Source organism: Harpia harpyja, chromosome 3 (assembly GCF_026419915.1).
Source record: "Harpia harpyja isolate bHarHar1 chromosome 3, bHarHar1 primary haplotype, whole genome shotgun sequence".
In the NCBI taxonomy this organism is placed as follows: Eukaryota; Metazoa; Chordata; class Aves; order Accipitriformes; family Accipitridae; genus Harpia; species Harpia harpyja.
The window spans coordinates 381,733-403,662 of record NC_068942.1 but is presented as its reverse complement, the minus strand read 5'-3'; the positions used below and the strand labels follow the sequence as shown (position 1 = coordinate 403,662).

The 21,930-nt window shown below is 43.3% G+C and overlaps 1 protein-coding gene across 5 annotated transcripts; it reads right to left on the bottom strand.

The window, feature by feature from the left end:
* Window positions 1-1,415: 1,415 nt before the first annotated feature.
* On the bottom strand, window positions 1,416-21,906 carry DHX57 (DExH-box helicase 57). 5 transcript variants are annotated; one of them, XM_052781062.1, is made up of 25 exons: window positions 21,775-21,906; window positions 20,150-20,364; window positions 19,325-19,477; window positions 18,870-19,040; window positions 17,310-18,121; window positions 15,693-15,871; window positions 15,431-15,552; window positions 14,973-15,168; window positions 14,078-14,202; window positions 12,767-12,900; window positions 12,027-12,081; window positions 11,063-11,265; window positions 9,916-10,032; window positions 9,459-9,555; window positions 7,965-8,138; window positions 7,493-7,693; window positions 6,392-6,668; window positions 5,132-5,227; window positions 4,949-5,032; window positions 4,678-4,815; window positions 3,782-3,856; window positions 3,216-3,350; window positions 1,981-2,181; window positions 1,753-1,864; window positions 1,416-1,623 (listed from the first exon to the last, which is right to left on the bottom strand). In XM_052781062.1, the coding sequence occupies exons 1-25, from the start codon at window positions 21,895-21,897 to the stop codon at window positions 1,616-1,618; spliced, it is 4,203 nt and encodes a 1,400-aa protein (XP_052637022.1). In that variant the 5' UTR covers window positions 21,898-21,906; the 3' UTR covers window positions 1,416-1,615. The 5 variants fall into 5 exon arrangements, with proteins under 5 accessions (XP_052637022.1, XP_052637019.1, XP_052637020.1 ...); XM_052781059.1 differs by having other exon boundaries at window positions 1,416-1,864; XM_052781060.1 differs by having other exon boundaries at window positions 1,416-1,864; window positions 20,150-20,358.
* Between the last annotated feature and the right edge of the window lie 24 nt (window positions 21,907-21,930).

The following is a 21,930-nucleotide window of genomic DNA, read 5'->3' as shown; positions in this document are numbered from 1 at the left end:
CTACTATTGCATAGAAACCCTCCTGCAGCTGCAGGCGGTGAGATGTGAGGGGTGTGCTCACAGTTCAGCAGCCACTGCCACCTTTTGATTGTGGCTATTGATTTGTGCCTTGTTCCCTTCCCAGACTTGCCCACTCCGACACCAAGGCAATGTTTATTCAAGAGGCTACCACTCTGAAAGTGAAGGGAAGTCTGAGGTGAAAAATGGAATCTGCTCCTGTTTTACTCCACAGCCAACCTGAACAGAAACAGTATTTGCTTACCCTTACTGGCAGGGCTGCCAGGCACACACAGCAGCAACGCTGTATCTGACAAACAGAGCTAATGGCTGACAACACATGCTGTATGCCTCTGCAGTGCTTTAACACCCCCACCCCAGGGTTCCTAGGCCTTAACAGCTCTTCACCCCCCGACATGTCCAGGTGCCCAGTTCCAGGAGTATGATGCTACTCTTGACCAAGCTGTGGGAACAGTTTAGCCTGCTGCAGTTCAACATGCCTGCAGAGACCATTCTACTGCATGGGTATGTTGGTCTTGGTACTCCCGTCTGCTTCCTCATGCAAGTTCGTTTTGCTGTGAAACTGCTTCTACAAACATCCAAGCATGTTTTTTGAAAAATCAAACTAGTCCCCAAATGATGTGCCTCCCTCTGCTCATCAGTCCTCAGCCTGAAGGCTATTTCTAGGCAGGGCTGGTTGTAGAGACAGTGTTTACTCTGGTTTTACTATTACAGATGACAGCAAAGTTACTTCACTTAAGGCACTTTTGCTATTATTTGCAGTTGCTAGTACATCAAGCAGCTCAGCTGTAGCAATGCTCAGCATTGCAGTCAAGCAATGTTGAAGGGAAGAAGTAATAGTTCATCATTACTGCAGCATTTTGCCACACTCTTCTGTAGCAGTCCACTCCCCAGAGCAGGAGTTTTGTAAACTTTCAGCCAAAAAGTGGGGCTTTCTGCCAGCTGTGCAGGGTGGCTGGAGGAAGGATCCATTTTTAATGCACTACAGCAGTCTTATCATCTCATCTGTTTCATAGTGCAGGGGAGGGCCGGAAAAGCCTAGCTTTCAGGGGAAACATCCACACTCTCCTGCAGTTTTACACTGTAACCAGAACAGCCGCACTGATCCAACATGTTACTCCCAACTGATCCGGTACGGTCTCCTCGCCAGAGGATGCTCTCCAAATCCATTTCAGAACCCTCTGACATGAATCAAAAGGTGCTCACCTTTTTATTAAATCGATCCCTGGTCAGCCAAGACTGACTACCTCAGTAAAGTCTTGGCTAAAATGCAGAAGTCAGTTTAAACCAATTTGGGAGCAGCTTATGATGTCACATGCTGCCTCCAGACATGAATACTAGAAGGAGCAGCTAGGTAGCAGGTATTTTTGTGACCAGAAAACAGTATTGCCAGTGTATAGCCTCATGAAAAAACACTTTACTTTCTTACTTGGAGATTTCTGTTCCTCCTGGGAGATTTGCCATTTTCCCCATTTCCCAGAGTGTACTGTAAGCCACCTTACTTTAAACAAGCAAGTTCTCTGCAAACAAAGGAAAAAAACCCCAAAACACCCCAAAACCTGTCAATAGTACAGTTGCCAACTTGGTCTTCCAGAGATCAGCACGCTGTTTTGGGAGAACAAATATGTCAAGACACTGATGTTACTTGGTCTGTTCTCAGGCAGCAGCAAACAGTGAGTCTTTATAGAAAGCTGTTCTCATGTTACTGCGTGGTCACAAGCTTTACAATCATACCGATGATCCGAGATCCGCGGGGGCACATGCATAAATCCATGCTGGGATTCTTGATTTTATCCTGCAGCAGTTGGTCTAGTTCACAGCGCAGCTCTTTCACCAGCTCAGCCACCTAACACACATGGTAAAACACAGAGGTGAGCGTAAGGCTCATGAAACGCATCTCCTGCATTCCTGACACAAGCACAGCTCTGCAGCACTCCCAGGATTATCCCTCCTTTTCCTTACCTGGTGAGAGGCAGCCACAAACCGTATCCATCCATCATCAAGAGAAATGACAAATTCTCCCTTCTGCAGCTGCATGTGAACCTGCCCGCCTCCAAGCAGGACCAGCGGGTACACTGACACCATACTGCAGTCTCGAATGAACACGCGGCTGGTCTTGATTTTCTCGTGATACACCAGGTAGGGGCTCTCAAAGTGTCTAGTCTGGAACACAGACGCAACATCCTCGTAAAAGCACCACATCTCTTCCTACCTGCTCAGGCACATATGGGCCTGCCTGCCTCTTCCACACAGGCCTCCCCTGCCTCTTCTACGGCTGCAAAGAACAGTAAATGTGCCTAAAATGCACCTGCATGACTAACAGACTCCCTCTGACCTGTAAGAGCTGCCAATAACTTTGCCAGTTATCCCTTGTTCCTTCCTGCTTTGCATGAGCATGTGAGAAATCAGCTAATTCATCAATGCTGCCTCAAGGCCCCAAGTTCTCCATTTCATGCTAAGGACATTTTCATGTGCACGTTTGTTATGCTCTTTCAAAGCAAGAGTGATGAACAGTTCAAAGCCTTTATAATCCAAATACGTGGTTAATAATGATTAAAAAACCACTTTTTTTAAAGCAAGTGATTTATATCCTGGCAAAGCAATGAATCATCGAATATGGAGACAGACTTCATGAGACCAATACTACCATATATCATGGCAGAGAGAGAAGAGCTCTTATCTAAGTATTAGCTATTAAGATGGAATGGAAATTAACTTCTGAGTTTGAGGACCCACGAAGAAACAAACCAGTGTATGTCCCTGAATTATTTACCAATAAATAATATTTCAGCTGAAGAGACAAAGCCTGGGGAGGGGCGGTGGGGAGAAGCCATCTACATGTATGAAGGTGCTACACACGCGCATGCAATCTCAGTCAATACTGAGGAGAAGCCACAGGAGCATTGCAACTGCAACATTTTTGTGTGCAGCGCTGCAGACGCAGCTTAATAAAACATGAACGGGGGGGGTTACTGCATCTGCTAATTCCACTCCAGAGGCTGGAGTTTAACTGTGTGCCCAAGAGGACACTCAACTCAGGAATGTGCCATTATTTACAATTCTAATGGGACTGTTCAATCATGAAGATTTTTTTTTAAACATCAATAGGGACCCTCACTGTAATCTCAACCGCTCAAGCAAAGGTGATTTCTTTTATAAAAAAGAGCATGCTTTGCAGAAAAAAAAAGAATCCTGACCTGATAATTCACAGATGAAGGGTGAATGTGAACATAACCATCATTTTTGGTAACAAACTTCAGCTCTTCTGCTTTTGGTTGCATTTTGACCACTCCTGTACTGGTCTTCTGGTATTTGCCCTCTGGCTTTTTCACCTATATGGTAAGATAAAAGGTTATAAAAATCTGCTGTACCAGAAAACCTTTCTAACTTATGTTTTCATTTTACCAGAAACAGAAATTCTCAAGTAGTAACATCTCAAGTCACTAGAGACAGATATTACCCTCCGGGTACTGTCTAACTCTGACTGTTCATTTGTAACCTCAGCCTTCGAAAAGCTGTAATTTAAAGTAGCTTCTTAAGAACATTTGCTGCTGGCTTCTGTGTGACACTAAAATCAGCCTGCAGGAACAGCAGCAGTCTCAAGCAATAAAAACTGGAGGCCAGCTGCCTGGCTCTAACACTGTCAGCAGCAAGCTTTGGCAACCTAAGCCAGGCTCATAGCTGCCATAATCAGCCCAGCCTGAAAGCAGGCTGTGTGGATATGCTAGACAGCAGAAGGGAAAATGAAAAAGCATTCTTTTACCTGGACAACATTGGGATACAGTGCAGCACACAACATAGCTGAGATCAGCTTGATGTTCTCTGCGTTTGAATTTGCCTGTGAAATTAATGCATGCATTAGGTATTCTACAGGTAAGTCTATAAAGGTAAAGCCCTGCTTCTGGAATGACTGAATTCCTGGAACTGGTTTACTTTTATAGCCGTGCTGCTGTGCTTTATAGGGGAGGACCAGTTACTGCTCCTAAGGTCTCAGGCTAGACCTGGGCCACGTTCCCCCACTATCAATGGAGCAAACTGGCCACCAACTATCTCGATGCAGTTAGTGCTGAATGTAACTGTTCCCTAAGGTCTGGCTACAAAGCAGCTTGTCCCTGAGAGAAAGCAAGCACAAGCTTTCCCAACGCACAGTGAGACTCTACAACTACCAAACCCTACCTACCCTCATCATGTAGTCCTAGGATATCTCTGGCTCCAGAGGTATCACTTTCTGAAGATTGTCCGCAATGCTGAAATATTTCACTGCTTGCTCTGTAATGTAATTCTGTTCCCAAAATAAGGCTGACGCTAATCCCAACATTCAGGCCAGGTCATGAGTCAGACCCCTGCCTTTCGACCACTTACTGACTTCTAGCGTGTCAAGTCAGCGGTGTTTCGCTGTCTCAAAGGAGCAGGTTTCAGCTCACTTCCACATCTGGGCCTGTTCTTCCTTGGCACGTAAGGCCTCATGCGATTGAGGCTAGTACCAGCACACGTGATGTACAGGGAAGAACAACAGAGCAGGAAAGAGGTGACTGTTGCCAGTGTGAGATTACAAAGCCAGGCTGCAGCAAGAAGCCCACGAGTCTAGAGCCCACCTGGCACCCAGGTCAAATGAAAAACTGGAGCATCATTTCAGAGCACTGAAATGCTGTGAATTACCTCTTCTCCTGTGGCATCCAACACGCCATCGCCTCCTTGGGACCACTTCTTCTCAATGTCCCTTGCTCTTAATCCCTCCTTCACAAACCCAATATCAGAAAGCAGTTCTGTGAATTGCCGTTTCAGACTGGCAATTTCCTACAAACAGACAAAGGGCTGTGATGGGTGCCACACAGAGTGAGGACAGACTTCACCAGTTGCTTATTTTCATCACTAGGACTTTGCCAGTGTCTCAACCAGTCCCTGTGCAAGGCCACAAAAACTGACTTACCTGAAGAACTCTTCCTGACAAAAAGTTCTCCCTGCAGTAGTTGTAGCTTGCCTGAGAGCCCTCTTTGATACTTAAACGCCATCCCTAATTGAGAAGATGGGAGGAAACCTTTAATAAAATATTTTGGCTTGAATTTAAAGCACATCACAAACCTTGGAGAGAGGCTACCGAGTTTTAGCTGACCTTATAGGCCTGGAGAAGAGCCAGGTAGTCACTGTTTCCTACTGCAAACTCCAACTTCTTTTTATTCGCTTCTTCCCTTTTATCCCATGGTGACACCTAGACAGGCAGTAACAGATAAAGTGTGTTCTTCCGCTCACAACTTAGACAAGCCATTGTGAGAGCTACATGGCACAATCTTTTGTATTTTCACAGCAGCTCACAGATCAGAAGGCAAATTTTCTCCATGGATAACAGAAAATGTGAGGCGTTCAAAAATGTCTAGTCAACAGCAGAACACCTAAGCCCGTTGCCCTATCTAACCACAAGAGATCCAAAGGTAAATTTGTGATTGACCAGCTCACAGAAAATATTTCATTTTGGGCAGACCTCTCTGCAGCTGCAGAATGCCAAGATCCATGAAAAACACCATCTGACAAATCTTAGCAAGTTAATGGAGCTGAAACTCAGATGAGAATGCCTATAATAGAAAAGAGCACAGCAAGTCTAAAATCCACTTGGGTCTGAGAGAGAGAAAAGACAATAGTAACTCAGGACATTCAAAAAGCTGAATTTAAGTTATTCTATATCAGCATATAGAAACTTACAGCACTTGAAGTCAAGGTGCTGTAGAAAATGCCCAATAAGCATATGGAAAACAATATGCAATTAAAGAACTAGAACAGTCTATTTCCAATTCTTTCACAACTATCCTCATTACAAACTATTTGCACTACTAATCATAGCAATCAAAACTTCAAGAAAGTCACTTTTCATGCAAGTTTGTACATAGCAGTAGTTTACCAACAGTAAGAGCACCTGTAAGTACAGCAGCTGATTCAAAAAGCCAAAGTGAAAGTGAACACACAAACTGAGATCCAAACTGAACTCTGCATTCACAGCTCAGACATGTCAACTTCATCATTATCACTGTTTTGTAATTAGTTCTAACTGCTTCTTGTATTACCAGTCATTTTCAATTTTTACACCAAATTTGGACAAAATGGACTGGCTGTACTTCTTAGTTCAAATTAAAACTAATATCTGCTCCATTTCTACCGTTCACTCATAATATAAATAACATTCTTGTCGCCGCTACATGGTTTTGGTCTTCTGCTTATAATTGGACTTTTTTAACGAGCACTGCATTAACAGATAAACAATGTAGGCTAAAAAGGAGAATTAAAATACTCAAGTGTACTACGCTGGAAGTTAAAACAGCATTTTGCTGCTGCATGAAAACATACCACTTTCAAAGTGGGATACACGGTTAAGAATACTTACAAAAGGCGACTTAAAGGCCAGACTGGCTGCTATAGTTAGTGCAGGATCCAGACAGCGGAAGATGGTGCCAAACAGCATTAGCTTGCCAATCCTGACATCAACAGGGAGAGAAGCCAAGTGATATCCCAGAGGGGTGAGCTTTTCATCTGGAGTTAATGCTCCTAAGTCTTGCAGTCGCAGCTTTGATGCTCGCAAAGACTCAGTTCTAGGGGGCTCAATTAGTCGTGATAAGACAGAGTGAAGACTCTGTGCAGAAAACATCTCCAGAATCTTAATTCTTAAGGTGGGAAAAAAAAATTAAAAAAGAAAGAAAAAAAAAAAAGCAGCTTAGTTCCATACACAGGACAAAAAAAGCAAACTTTCATAAAAGCAAAACAAACAAACAACAGAAACATGCTTCTAAGAACATCCTCCCTAGAAGAGGGCCCGTAATGTGTATTTCAAGTCAGGAAGCAATGTGAAATAATAGCTGGGGGGCAGTGTACCTTATCCGACCTCACAGAGTCCCCAAGAGCAGATTCCTATTAGCATACTAGGGTTTAAAATAAAGTTTTTACTGTAAAAAAATAAATTGTGTTGTTTAATTTCCTTTTTGTACAAAGGGGTGCACAGTGTGCAGCAGGGATAGGAGGTTGTCTTCATTTAATATTTGCATGATAGTGGTGCTTGATCCAGGTTGTAGTTTTACTGCACTATGCTGCACAGAAACACCGCAGCAGAGTTTACAGTGTAAAGGGACAAACGTCTACCACGGGTCTGGAGTACAGGAATGCAACTGTCTTCTCCCGTGATGAGAGATCTGAGAGACGTTATCTTTTTCCTAGGATCAGATGAGAGCTAAGGAATGTGACAAAGGACAGGTAGAATCAGTGGAGGGTGCAGTTAGGGGTGGGGCTCTGAATGCAAAGGCAATATGATAGTAACATCAAAGCAACCAGTCAACAGAGCCTTAGGTCTCCAGAGCAAGTTTCTTGGTTTCACGATGTGAGAAAACACTGGGAAGCTAAACACCTTGATAATGGCATTCCAGGTGCTCCCTGCAGTGCAGGAAGGACATTCTGCATGCTGGCTTTTTCAGACAATACAGGAACGACAGCTCACCTTAGACAAAGCTGCTCCAAGGGCACTCTTTGTATTTCTGGTAACTGCTGTTTTATAAGCTGATGGTTATAGTGATGGCTACTGAAAAGATGAAAGCAGACGCCTGAGGCTACACGGCCTGCTCGCCCTTTCCTTTGCAGAGCATTCGCCTTGGACACAAATGTGTCTTCCAGACTTTCCATTCCTTTGCTTGGGTCGTATCTGCAGGAGAGCAAGAAACAGACTTACATTCATTAGTGCAGAGTGAACAGGCTGGAGGTCAAGCAGGCAGATGCTGCCAACTTCTGTATGGACAAAATTCCCACCCCTGCCCTTGGATCTGAGTCTAGACTGGCTTCCTCCACCTTGCAGCAGCTTTCTGCAGATCAAGTTCCTTCAAGTTTTTTCCAGCTCTTTGGAAAGCTAAAGTATGCAGCTCAAGGTAAAGAGCAGTTTCCCAGATCACAAAGCCCCAAGGAATGAATCCCAGTACCTTTTCTCTTTCATTTTTCCAGAATCAATCACATAGACCACATCATCAATGGTGACAGATGTTTCTGCAATGTTTGTAGAGATGATGATTTTGATAACGCCTGCGGGAGGCCTGAGGAACACAGACTGCTGTTCTTCACTAGACAGTGAAGAATGAAGTGGATAAACAACACACCTGGAAGGACAATATGACAGCATGCTCAGTGCATCTCCAGCCTCTTCCCTCTTAGGAACAATCTGCCTGCACACACTTTAGCCTCACTAGTACTAGACACTGCCCACAGCCATTCAAAGCAATATAAAACCAGCAAACCTCTCTGCCATATCACCTTTAAGACAGAGAATCATAGAACAATTTAGGTTGGAAAAGACCTTTAAGATCATCGAGTCCAACTGTAAACCATCAAGAAGTCAAGTCCACCACTAAACCATGTCCCTAAGCACCACGTCTACAAGTCTTTTAAATACCTCCAGAGATGGTGACTCAACTACTTCACCAGGCAGCCTGTTCCAGTGCTTGACAACCCTTTTGGTGAAGAAGTTTTTCCTAATAACCAATCTAAACTTCCCCTGGCACAACTTGAGGCCATTTCGTCTTGTCCTATAACTTGTTACTTGGGAGGAGAGACTGACCCCCACCTTGCTACAACCTCCTTTCAGGTAGTTGTAGAGAGCAATAAGGTCTCCCCTCAGCCTCCTTTTCTCCAGACTAAACAACCCCCGTTCCTTCAGCCACTCCTCACAAGACTTGTGCTCTAGACCCTTCACCAGCTTCATTGCTCTTCTCTGGACACACTCCAGCACCTCCATGTCTTTCTTGTAGTGAGGGGCCCAAAACTGAACACAGTATTCAAGGTACAGCCTCACCAGTGCTGAATACAGGGGGACAATCACTGCCCTAGTCCTGCTGGCCACACTATTACTGATACATGTTCTAAGGGAAGGTGGAGAACTTTGCAGAAGGGACAGGTCTCAGAACAGAGTTGAGCAAAAATCTTGCCTCTTTTGAAGAGTCTAGAATCTGCCATTTGTAATGCCAGCTGGAAGAAATCACTCCAGCTAACCTTGCCATGGACATCTGTGTAAAAACTGTTAAGTCAAGGAGATCCAATTACATCTCCATGTAATGATCTAAGGCCAAATGCAACCACAACTGAATGTGTCTCAGCAAACACTCTGAAACAGAACAAGGGCCGAGGTGGAGTTTTCAACAGTCCACTGGATCACGCAGAGCACAAAACAGAGAACACTTATCACTAGGGTCTCAGAGAACTTCAACAACTAACCTTCCTGAGTTGAGGAGAAAAAACAAAAAGAGCAAGCCAATAAGATAGTAGAAAAGGAATTACCCTGACTGGAGTCAAGACCTTCATATCATAAGCTGTCTCGCACATTTAAGAACCTTATTTATCCCTGGATAAAGGCAGGCTTTGTGCAGGAAGTTACTCTGTATTTATGGGTAAAGACCGATAGTTTTGGAGCTTTTTTGCCTTACCTCTTGCTGTGCCTGTTATTAAAAAGAGCATTAGACTGGAGCTGCTCATAAAGCATCTTGATTTCTGCTAGACCAGGCAAAAATATCAACACAGCCCCTATATACATAGATTTAAAAAAAAAAAAAAAAAAAAAAAAATCACTCAACAGAAAGGACAGCATGGTATTTTATCAATGTGCAGAAGGCCCAAGTCAAAACTCCAGCTCTGTTTTGCAATTACTGTACAAAAACCACACAGGCTGCAACAGTCCCTCACCAAAGATTTTCCAATGTAGACCCTCACCTCACCCATCCCATGTATATCAGGGGCTTTGTTACTCAGCTAGAACTTTATTTTTTTCAAAAATAATCAGTAACTACAGAAACTTGGCATGCAAAACATTAGCTTTGGGCTGTCTATAAACGCACAGCCTCCATGAATCTACTCTTGTTTATCTCTCAAGGACAATGAAATTACCTGGGGGGTATGAATGTCTGCCAGCAACTATCCACTCCAGCAAGGCTTCAATTAATTCCAGGTTAACTTTGTCCAAGTCCATGACAGACAGTGTTTTCAACACTGTCTTGTTAACCCCTGGGGAAAAAGAAATAAAACACACAGTAAGTCCATCTCTTGTAAAAAACATCTGCTGGATGCATTGAACCAGTGTGGCTGCACGACCAACCACACCTTGGTTTAAACAGCATCTGGCTTAGACCAGACAGAGGTAGCTCCCTAAGTGACTCAATGTGTCACATTCCCCCTTCCATGCTTTCCTCCGTTTCAGCAATTCCCTTCCCTTCTCATGCCTTACTGGGGCTCACATCTGCCCTGTGCACAGCCTAGACCAGGATTCATCTACTAGCAGAGTGACATGTGCACATACTAGAGGAGCCGAAAGCCTTAATATGGCCACTTACAGATACCTCCAGGACTACCTTCTCAAGCCCTCTCTTCTCCCTTCCAATGTTTCTTACACCAACTCAAAAAGACACCCAGATTCCCCTACTCTTCTGAGATGGTAACTGTCTGGCAGGAATCTGAAGCTTTTAAGCAATGCCTCTCGCTCAATACCACTGTGGAGCTCACCATAAGGGTGTGCAGGAACTCTTCAGGACTAAGCACAAGGAGGATTTTGATGATGACAGAGTGGGAAGTTCATGGAACGGTCTGCCTTTCTTATTAAACCATTCACAGAGTGACTCAGTTTCTCAAGGAAGGCTTGTCATGCTGAAGTGACCTCCCTGAAGTGGGCAGATACATGCTGTGCTTTAAGTAAAGCTGCTCCAGCAAGAACAGACATAGAGAAGAAAGTCAAATTAACAAGACATCTGAAAAGGGATGGAAACAGTGGCTGAAAACTGTCCATTTTCAGATCCTAAGAAGTGTTTTCAGCCAAGATGTTCAAGATGTTTCTTCTAGTTTAAGAGAATAATGGTTCTCTTTTTTTTTTTAAGCCAGCAGGAGGTTTCTGATCTCATCCAGAAGTAGTGACCTGCTTAACTTCACAAGTACAAAACTCTGAATTATATACATGCATTCAACATACAATATTATATGCTAATGTACCACGTTGGCTGGCACGTGTTATATGCCAATTTATTAGACTTAAGAAGGAGCTCACCTTTATATCGTGTAAGGAGCTGCTTCAGTGTTAATTTTTGGTCTGGATCTGAATCTCTGACAACTGTGTCAGTGCCTTCCAGAATGCCAGCACGTCTCAGGTCCTCCTCTACTTCTTCAAATGCAGTTCTTTTGTGTCTTTCATTCTGTTTGTTTTCTTGCTTTGTCTTGCGCCTGTAGGGACTACTGTCCTCTAAAACATACCTGAACAGCAGAAGAACATTTAGTGGCATGGAAAGAAGCCTAACAGCCTCCTTCTAATAATTAGCTACAGAGATAGGGTATCAAAAGTATTTATATATAAATCTGAGAGGAACATTGTATAAGTGGGTTGCAACACCATAGACAGTATCAAGGTCAAGGTGTCCTTCCACACTGGGGTGTTAGTCTTTTAAAAGCCGTGATGCAAAAGACTAGGACTGCAAACTTGATCTTGACAGCTAAGTGGGCAGCTCAGAGAAACAACCTGCAAGTAATTTCCAACAGCTGATCAATACTATCTGGAGTATCTGAGCTGCTGTGACTCTCCAGTAACTACAAATGGTAACAGGAATCCGGTACCTGAGCTGCAAGGTAGGGCTCAAAAAGGAATTGTTTGGTATCCTGCATTTTTCACCTTCAGTGCTGAAATCTACATTCAAATTTCTTTTGCTTGCCAATGTTTAACCACCACTGAAACAAGTAAAGCACTGACAAACTCTTCATGACAAAGATCACCTTTTCTTGAGTACTTATGTGGTATCTAATGCAGAAAGGCTTGTTTTGGCATGAGATCCTAGACCACACTGCAGTGCAAGAAGTATGGTTTAAAGTCAGTGCTTTAGTAGAACTCCAAGACTGCAGGTGATGGGGGAGATTTGAAAGGATTTAATTTTTAAATCTATGCACAGAACTACTACAGTCTCAAGGTCAACAGTGCAACCTCAAAGGCCAAATACATCTGAGAACGTTTGGCAATTTCATACCTTGTCATTGCAATCACATCTTCCAGGAAAAACTGATCTACAGGAAATGTTCGACCTAAAAGGAAACATGAGGATAAAACTATATGCCACACAAGATGCATAAAAGGGGAAAAAGACAAAAGATGGTTACCATTTCACACAGGTTATTATGTCATACACTGGCTTCACAGCTCTCATCTATACTGCACTCTTCAGTATAATTTCTGTCTAGGACAAACAGTGGATGTTTTCCAAGCATGGTTTGGTAACATGCACTTACACAGTCAGAGAAGGGCTGATACACTTACAGGAACATATCCATGAGGCTACATGTTTGTGTCATACTCCATGTAATAACTTAGCATTATAAAAGGCACATTTGGCTAAATGTGCACACACCCAGCTGGATCCCCTCACTGCTTCTTTTTCACAAGGACAGAGAAGAGTCTTCAGCTGTGGTGAAACTAGCTCAGGGAAGCATGTCATGCATGCCATGTCATTTTTGTCTTTTGAGGAAGGAAATTCTGCTGGTATAGAGACAGCACAAAAAAGGCTCCATTTTCACGTCCTCTCTCTCCTAAATCTCATTGGTCTTTCCTTCTAAGCCCTTGGAATCATAGTTCTTGTATAAACCCTCATCTTGCCACTTTGCAAGTTAGCCCCTTGCACTTGAATTGAGAAATACTTTGCAAGCAGAAATACTGAAAACAAACCCCTAAAACAATGAATGTGACAAGATAATAAAAATGAATCGTTTTCACCTGGTATGTTAATAATTGGACAGGAGTCAAAGTATTGAGAAAAAAGCTCTGCATTCAAGGTGGCGCTCATTAGTATAATGCGCAGGTCTGGCCTCTGAACCATTATATCCTTCAAAACCAGCAGCAAGAAGTCACTGAAGAAAAAAGCAAAAAAGACATTTGAATTTCTTCAGTGTTAACTTTCAGAGTCTCTTTTTTCCCCCCATTCTGCCCACCTTCCTGGTGTTTTCAATAGCACAGCGATACCATCACAGAAGCATGAGCTTCTCAGAATGGCTGGAGGCCAATAATGCAGTAAATTAATGGAAGGCAACCTGCTTACTTTTTGGTTGTCCCTTACTAGAGTGTCAGGATTACTTGGCAAATTCATTTAAGCAACAAAAAGCTCTAGCTACCTTATAAATCAATTACATTAATGACAACACAAGAACACCAGATAACAGATTAACTCAAAGTAACAGGCGAGTTCTTTTTCCTTCTCTTCCTCACTGGAAGAGTTATTCAAACTTACCCACTCTTCCCTACTCACTGTATTCTTCCCTACATATTTATAGTTTTTGTGGCATGCCTAGAAGACTGGCTTGAAGTGATTTTAGATGAGAAGGAAGAAGAATCCTTGAGAGATACAAGCCTTTTCATGAGGCTAAAATATAATCTGAGCTGTAAAATAATGGGTCACAGCCAAAGCCTCCTAGAAACCCAGTGCATTGCAGTGTTTCACAAGGCAAACATCAAAGAAAAGGATCCTTGCCACTTAGTTTACAGAGATAGTGACAGATACTATGTTTTGCCTGGCATCAGCAGGTAAGTGGGGTAAAACTGCAGAAGGCTAGAGCAGGATAGGACGAGACTGTCTAGGACTAGTAAAATCTATAGACTGGAAGAAAACGCGAGCACTTGTCCCTTGCAGGTGCTCTGCTGAAGGTAGCATCAGGAGAAATAATTCCCAAAAGGGCATGTGAAGAATTAGGGTATTTGGTAAAAGTTGAAACAAGGGAAGAGTAAGAACCAGACAACTGTGGTTAAAAAAGTTACTTAACCCTCCAGCCCCATCCAAAACCTCTTTTCAACACCACTGCAATGTGACAGTGGATTGGAGGCATAGAAATTTAAGAGACATGCTTTCTTTGCAAGCTGCTGCAACACAACTTCCTACTGCCCAAAGACAAGAACCTAAAACCAGACTCCTTCCACCATGCCATGTTACTGCCACAGGATCAACAAGTCTGACTTCAGTTACTTGCACCTTAGTCAGCTTTATTCTTCTGCATATGTTTCTTCATTTTGCTTATGGGATAAGAGATTATTTACCTTTCTTCTGTTCTTTCGTGAACTTCATCAACAATAACATGTGTGATTCCCTGCAAAGTCAGATCTCCTTCCAGCCTTCTCAATAGCACACCAGTAGTGCAGTACAAGAGTCTGGTAGCTGAGGACTTGAACAGTAAGACAAAGCATTCAGTTGACTTTGGGCAACTTAACATAGTGCAAAGAATACATGTTGCTGTAAAGCATACGGTTTCAGCTGAGTGCCAGGTTTGACAGAAAGGAAACAAGCGATCCCTGCTGGAGACGGGCTGAATGATTTTTCTTTCTTGATTAAAACTTGAGAACACCTGCTTCTTACCACGGGGCATTGCTAACCATAAGGGCTAAACAAAAAATCTGAAATGTCTTTCCTGTGGAAGGTGCTTTCTGATAAACAACTCTGATCTCTGTCCCTAGAAAGATTTAGTGAATCTCTTTATTAACATAGTTCTTGGAGAAAGCAATCAGCTGCAATGTAGACAAAATTTCACTTCCAAGACAGCAGTATGAATTCAACCCCACTTCAGGCTGACTGAAGCTGTACTCTTCAATCTCCACTTGGGAGACAAATGGAAATGGAGACAAGTGGAAATGAAGTCAGTAGCCTTCCAGAGGACAGAAGTATTACTCATACTCTCAGACCCCTTCACCCATCTCAACAGAAAGCAAAACAACAATACAAGACATAGTACTGCACTCTCATTTTGTAAAGTGGACTGTGCAACTTGAGATAAAATAAAATACAGAATATATTTCATAATATAATGTAAAATATAGGTAATACAGACTTGCTTATCTCACTATATGGCAGATACAGGGCAGAGATTCTGTATACTAGAGAAGCACTAAGCACACGTTAATAGAACTAAAAGAAAACCAACAAGCAAAGCATATATACCTTTACACTTTCTAGACGGATCTGATATCCAACAGTGAGTCCAATCCTTTCTGTTCTTTCTTTGGCTACATGTTCAGCCACAGAAATGGCAGAGATCCTGCGAGGCTGAGTGCAGATGATGTTTGCAACTCTGCTTGGAGATCCTTGCAATGAAGCATCCAAAATAAACTGAGGAATCTGAGTGGTTTTCCCACATCTGCATGACAAAATCAGGGGTTAATTAAAAAAAACCCCACAAACCCAACATCTTCCATCCATGTAAATTAAAGATGACTGCATTCCACTTGAAATTTGCTTTGTTTCATTACTGTCACCCTTCACAGGAAGTTCACCTAGGACTGCTGCCACTGGTTACAGATGGACAACGACCCTAACCCTTTCAGGACATGGATACGTATTTCACATTCTTCTGGGTATACTTTGATACATAAAGTCTGTATGTGCAATCACACTCTTACCCCGTCATGCCGCTCACAACAAGAACTTGGTGGCTCTTCAGCAAATCAAGAATGGTTTCTCTCTCTTGCCATGCAGGGAGCTTCTGTCTTTCATACAACATGGACTGGAAGTGCCTAGAAGACTGATGCACAAAAACAGACAGCATGGCAGTAATAACACCACTGGAGTGGAACAGAACCATTTGAAACAGCAGCCTGTGGCTTAAATATTTATTTCTCCAAAGTAAGCATGAAAACAGATATTCTGTTCTGTACATTATACCTTTTTCAGCCGAAATTGCGTGCAGATTTTAACATTTTCATTATACAGAGACTTTGCCTGCACATCATACTTTTTGGAAAGCTTTTTCTTGAGGTTCACGTAACTCTCATTCTCCACAACAACTTGTTCAGGCTCATCTTCCTCCTCCTCTTCTTCCTGAGGCTCTGACACTGTTGAGGCTTGAGACAAGACAATGTACAGTTAGGTATTCTTGTTACTAAGGAACAGGGCCTCATCAGCACTGCAGAAAAGGGACACATGTTCCAGGAGCATTCTCAACAAAAAAACTTGTTAGACTGGAGCTGAGGGTCTGCAGGACTGTTTCTGACGTGCATTTAGTTCAACACTACCAGCAAACCTCCGCTCACCGCATCAAACAAACCACAACTGCAGCTCCAACCCACTTGTCACTACCTCTGCACCAGCTGTGCTCTGTAACACCCTGGTCTGGGTGGCCACATGGTGAACCAGACTGGTAACTGGTTTGCCTTCTTGAACGTTTTTCATGTGTCTTGGCTCCCCTCTCCAATTCACCACATGACCACTTCTATGGAGCACAAGACTGATGGCAGCACCAGCTTAAATTAAAACTATACTGTAACATTAAGTGTTAAGCCACTGCCAAGTACTTTTAAACCAAGGCTGAAACCAGACCAGACACTTTGGTGCCTACTGCCTATCAATTGAAGCAGGATTTGCTCAGACAGTAAGCCAGCCCTTGAAAGTTTTAAGGCTGCATTTATCCAAACAAGGTATTTTATAACGTAAGGAAGATTTTACAACATAAAGATTATTTGGAACCTCTGATTCCAATTTCTGGAACAAAGCTGTCTTTCTGTGGAGCTTTTAAAAAAATGGAATAATTTGTTTTACTATAACAAAAAAATAGGCTGTCACTATTCAGGTGTTCTAAAATGAGATGCACATATTCATGAAAACTCTCTTGAAGAAAGTTTGCCTTAGATAAAACAGTTTTGGAACTGAGCACTTGAAGGTCATCCTGCCATAAATGACACTGTCCCAACCCTCCCCCTGTGAAATCAACCTAGCTGCACTTGTGTGCAAAAAAAGGGATGATACCTTGAACAACATTCTAGAAACACTTGAAACATCTACTTAGCCTTAAATCCACCTTTACAAAGTTAATTTTGAGGAGGGGTTGGTAATTTTAGGTAATTTTAACTAATTAAAAAAAAAAAAAAGTTTCCAAATTGATGATTAGCAGATACACCAAAGCTTGCAAACAACCTTCCCTGTTCCCTCCCAAGCACACCTCTCTGGTCAATTTTGGTTAAGCTCACACCACATATCTCAATGGCTTTTTATTGATTGTGTGGGATTAGGCATCGTTCACTCTGCCAACCCAAACTCATTAGCTCTGTGCTCCTTTAACTTAGTTCTTGCCAGCGGAAAACATCTCTGCTGCAGCTTTATATGGAAGGGACTTCCTGAGGCACAAACAGATTATGGATCTGGCTCACCCCATGACCTTAATCTCCAGAAACACATTTAGAATAGATGCCTAAATTGGGCCCTCTGCCTTCTCTTTTTTTTTATTTTTTTTAAATCTTTTTGGCTGTTCTTAGCCCAGAAACCGTAAAGGGAAATTTGGTGTACCTTCGGACAGTTGATTTGAACCAGATGTACTCTCTGTCTGTAGCTTTACCAAAGGTGTGGCCAGCAGGGACACAGGAGGAACACTATACTTGTGGTGAGTATTTTTAAGTAACTCGCTTACTTCAGATTCATCTTCTAAGCAAGTCACTAAGGTGTACACCACTGGTTCATTAGACTCTGCAGCCATCAAGGCCTTTCCAAAGAGGAATTCAGCAATGTGTAAATGACAGGCAAGAGGCAGATTCTCATCGGTGGAATAAAATGCCACAAGAGGTGCTTGAAGTGGATACTTGTTTTCTTCAGGAAATCTTACTTCAAGTTCATATATGGGACCATCACTGTTAGGTCTGAGATGAGCATCACCTACAAAGTTCCTGGCTGGTTTTAGTGGGTGGTTTGGAGGGAATTCATGTCCAAATCTGCATTTTGAACCAAACCTGCAGCCTCCTTGGAGATAAAATTTACATATTTCCTTTGAAGTCTGCTTTGCTGTGTCCCTAGTACAACCATCCTTTTGTTTAGATTTGCTGCGCCTATTTGCTAGGTACTCCAATTCCAAACTAAAAGTCCAAACACGATTTTGAATTCTTTCTACAAATTTTTCTCCATATATTGACCGGAGGGCAAAAGCCTCTTCTTGTCTCTGTTCTAAACATTCTTCTTGTCTGGCTTCAGCAGCTGTTGCAGAAACCTGCATCTTCTCTCCATATCTTTCGGTAAAGCACTGCAATAGCAAATACTCCAATGATGCCCCAATATTACCATTGCAGGATCTCAGTACTGTCCTACAACGCTCACTGTCAAAACCATACCTGCAACAAAACAGAGACAACATGGCAACAAGTGAGTGACAGAGACTTATATGAAGCAAAATAACCACAGATCTGCTTGATTAGGCTTACAGGAAGGAAGCATGTATGGCATGAGATACTATTACTACTACTGGGGGAAAAAAACCCACACCAAAATATTTATGCTATTTTAAATGACAGCAGCAGGCAGTAATTTGGTGTCTGTGAATGCTAGTCAGTTGTTTATACGGTGACAAATTAGTTTATGTGTAAACCATCTCACATCTCAGAATGTAGCACATAATAGTTACAGGATTAGATTTCCCAGAGAACTATATAAATTAAACTCTTCAGAAAAAGCTGAGTCCTCTCATATATAAAACACTCTCAAACAAAGCAAAAATAGTTAATAAATGCTCATATCTGAGCAAAATGGTTGAAGAACACTTACAAGGTTTTGAAACATTACCTACCTGAAAGAAACATACATATAACAGCAATAGTCCCCAAGTTTTACCAACATCTGTTTCATTGTCTTGGAGAAAGAACTGAAAACTTCACTGAAAAAAGGCTGGAGTGATTTATTTTCCTAAAACCATTATTTTAAATTCATCTAGTTGAGGATTAAGTTTTTAGGAAATACAAACTCATTAGTTCTGCACATAGAACTTCCCTGGAGTCAAGAGGAAGTCCAAGCACTGAGGGCTTACAGTATTGAGACTAGTGATTTACCTCTTCAGGATACAAATTATTCACTGAAAAGCATCACCTGGAGAGTTTGTGCACAGCAAATGAAGACACGTCACTTTCCACAATTCTGTGCTCAGCTGGCTCAGCCAACAACCTTGGTATTACATCAGATACTTCCTGATCTGTTGACCAGCACTGTTCATCATCAAGGTAATCAGGTTCATCATCATCTTCACCAGAACCAGCTACTCTGATAAAAACAGTTATTAAAAATTAAAATGAAACAAAATTATACTGTTGAGTAGACACAAAACTCTGCCTCTGCAGTTTTAAATCCTCCATTTAAATGGCAGATTCTGATACCCCTTTCCCAGAGCTGATATTGTAGAAGAACAAAGCAGACTCAAAACCACAGGATTTGAGATCAATTTAAAAGTTAAGGGAAAAAAGAATACTGTTTTCATTTCTAACAGTGTGCCTGTTAAAGCATGCTCATCTAGAAGAGCTAGAAGTAGTGTCTCCGTTTAAACTAACTCTGATTCAGGAGCCAGCTCCTGCCCTTGAAGCTCCTGAAGAAGTTCTTTCACTCTTCTCTGATTCTCCGATGTCATGTGTATGGTCTGCAGAGGCATTCTCGCTTCAGGTCTCTGTTTCGTTTGCCCTCCTCTTCTGGCTGGGGCATTTGATCTAAAAATTAAAATGGAACATAACAATGACTTATTTGCCTGGCTCAAATGATCTTGACTGAATTGGGATGTGTTAGGACCCAACCCTGTAATTCAAACCAGGAAAACCAAACTAAGACAAGTCCATCACCTAAGGATTATTCAGCTGGGTTCATTCTTACGTGACCAGGATGTGTGTATCTATGTCTGCACACACACACACGCATGCATATATGTATTTTAGCCTGTGTCAAATCCAAAGTGATTTAATAAACACTTTGCTAGGTAAAGTGGTTCTCAGACTACAGTACAACCATGTATTTCTAAGCTAGATTGGTCAAAATACATTCAGAATACTAAACTCATTCTAAATTGCTTATTTTCCATGGCCCAGCTTCTGCTTTGTAATACACGAAAATTAATATCCTGTGTTTATTAGTGTTTTCTGATCAAAGATGTTCTGAAATTACTTATGACCAAAGAAGAAAATCAGAGGTTCTAATATTTAAAAAAACAAACCAAAACAACTTTCCTAGCTTTAAAATGTTAATCAAAAAAAGACATGTAAAAACCACTTCATACTGAAACAGCTTCATCATCCCTTCACTATTCTGTATATTCAAAGATATCGAAGAACAGCATCAAAGTATCCCAAACATCTCTACCCCACCCTCCCCAAAATTAACAGAAAGACCTGGATTCCAGCCTTGGTTCCTCAAAGAGACAAAAATCATCTCCATCATCCCAAATTTTGGTTGAACATTTCCTATTTCCACCAAGCTGAGACTTGTTTGAATGGCCACTGCTGCCTCCTCCTCTTCGTCCTCCTCTTCCACTACCTCCTCTCCCTCTTCCTCCTCCTCTGTTGGGCTTTCCTCTTTTCCTCCCTGCTGAACTCATGTTCTCTTGCTGAGGAAGGGAAAAAACATAGCCCTTAGTTATGAAGATGATTTAGCACATTGCAAATGTCCGGGCACACATTACATTATTTGTTTTTCCATGTGACAAGAGAAGATACCCTCTCAAACTGCAGTTAATTATCTGTATGTTGGTGTATTTGTATGCACCTGAAGCAAAGCACATTCTTCTAGAACAGTTAAACAAGTTCTGTGGTTTTAGAAGATAAAAGTAATATTCCTCACAGCTGTTCAACCAAAAACTGCAGGACCTCTGGCAAAAGGATGAGCCCACCAGCAGCGCTGCCTAGCTTGGGAGCTCCAGTTCTGCCACTCCGATGGAAATTTCTTGGACATGGGAGCCCAAAGGACAAACCTTCAGGGGAACTTTCACAGCAGAAAGCAGCCTGTACCCTGCCACTTTTTGCCTCGGGAGTTTGCAGGGCTGACAGTAAAAGGTTGAAGGGGAGCTGGAGCCAAAGATACAGTTTGTTTCCACCTCATCTGCTTCTGCAAGGAGCTGCCCAGATGGCTGAGCACTCTGTGGAGCCTGGGCCGGGGAGTGATTAGGGACCTGTCTTGGAAAACAGAAGGCCTCCTCTCCTTCTCACAGCAAGACCCTCACCAGCTCTGACACAAGCCCATTAGTATTAAGCAGTTGTCAGTGACAGAATGGCCCAACATTAACACATGCTCCTGCAAACGGAAAGCTACTGCAGGGACAGGTGAGCAGCTGCGGACAGTCTGGCAGGAGCTTATTACCTGGACTTTTGTACTGGCACCTCCAGAGCCAGGACAAGAACGGCTGTGGCTGTGCATGAGTAACAGCCCAAATGAGGGCTTGGAGAGCGGCAACAGTTTGGGGCTTGGACAGAAGCAAACTTCCCTTTTTGTGGCAGTTCTCCCCACTGGAGGTCCAGCAGGACCGGATAGGATTTAACAGACAAGCTGACCCCGCTCAGAGCAGCCTGGCATGAGCGAGGGAGGCTGAGAGGGTGAGCACGGCAGCTGGACCCAGAGACTTGCAGCCGTCCCCGAGGACACTGTCACACGGGGTCTCCGTCTCCTTCCCCTCAACACAGAGCACGGAGCCCCCGGCACACATCAGCCCCGCTTCCCTGCCGACTCCTCCAGCACCCCCCGCGCCCCCAGCCTCGGGGTGGCCCGCTCAGCAGCACCCCACACCCGGGGATCCCCAAAACTCCTCTCCTGGCCCTGCTCCTCCCTCACTGCAGGCTCTCCCTCCCCTCCTCCCGCCCGTGTTCCCGGGACCCCATCCCCTGCCCACCCACCTCCCCTCAGCCTCCTTCACAGGCCTCCCGCGCACCCCCTCCCTCTCCGCGGCGCCATTACGCCCTCCGGGCGACCCCACAGCCTCGCCTCCCTCTCCTCCCCACAGCCCCGGAGACCTCCCCGCTCCCACCTCACCTCTCCGCTCCGCTCCGCACCGGCTCAGCTCAGCTTCCCCTGACCCGGAAGCGCCCGCCTTCCCCTTCCGGGCCGCCGGCCTTCCTAGCAACCGCGGACACTTCCGCCTGGCAACCATGGACGGTCGCGCCTTCTCCGGCCGCCCCCCCCC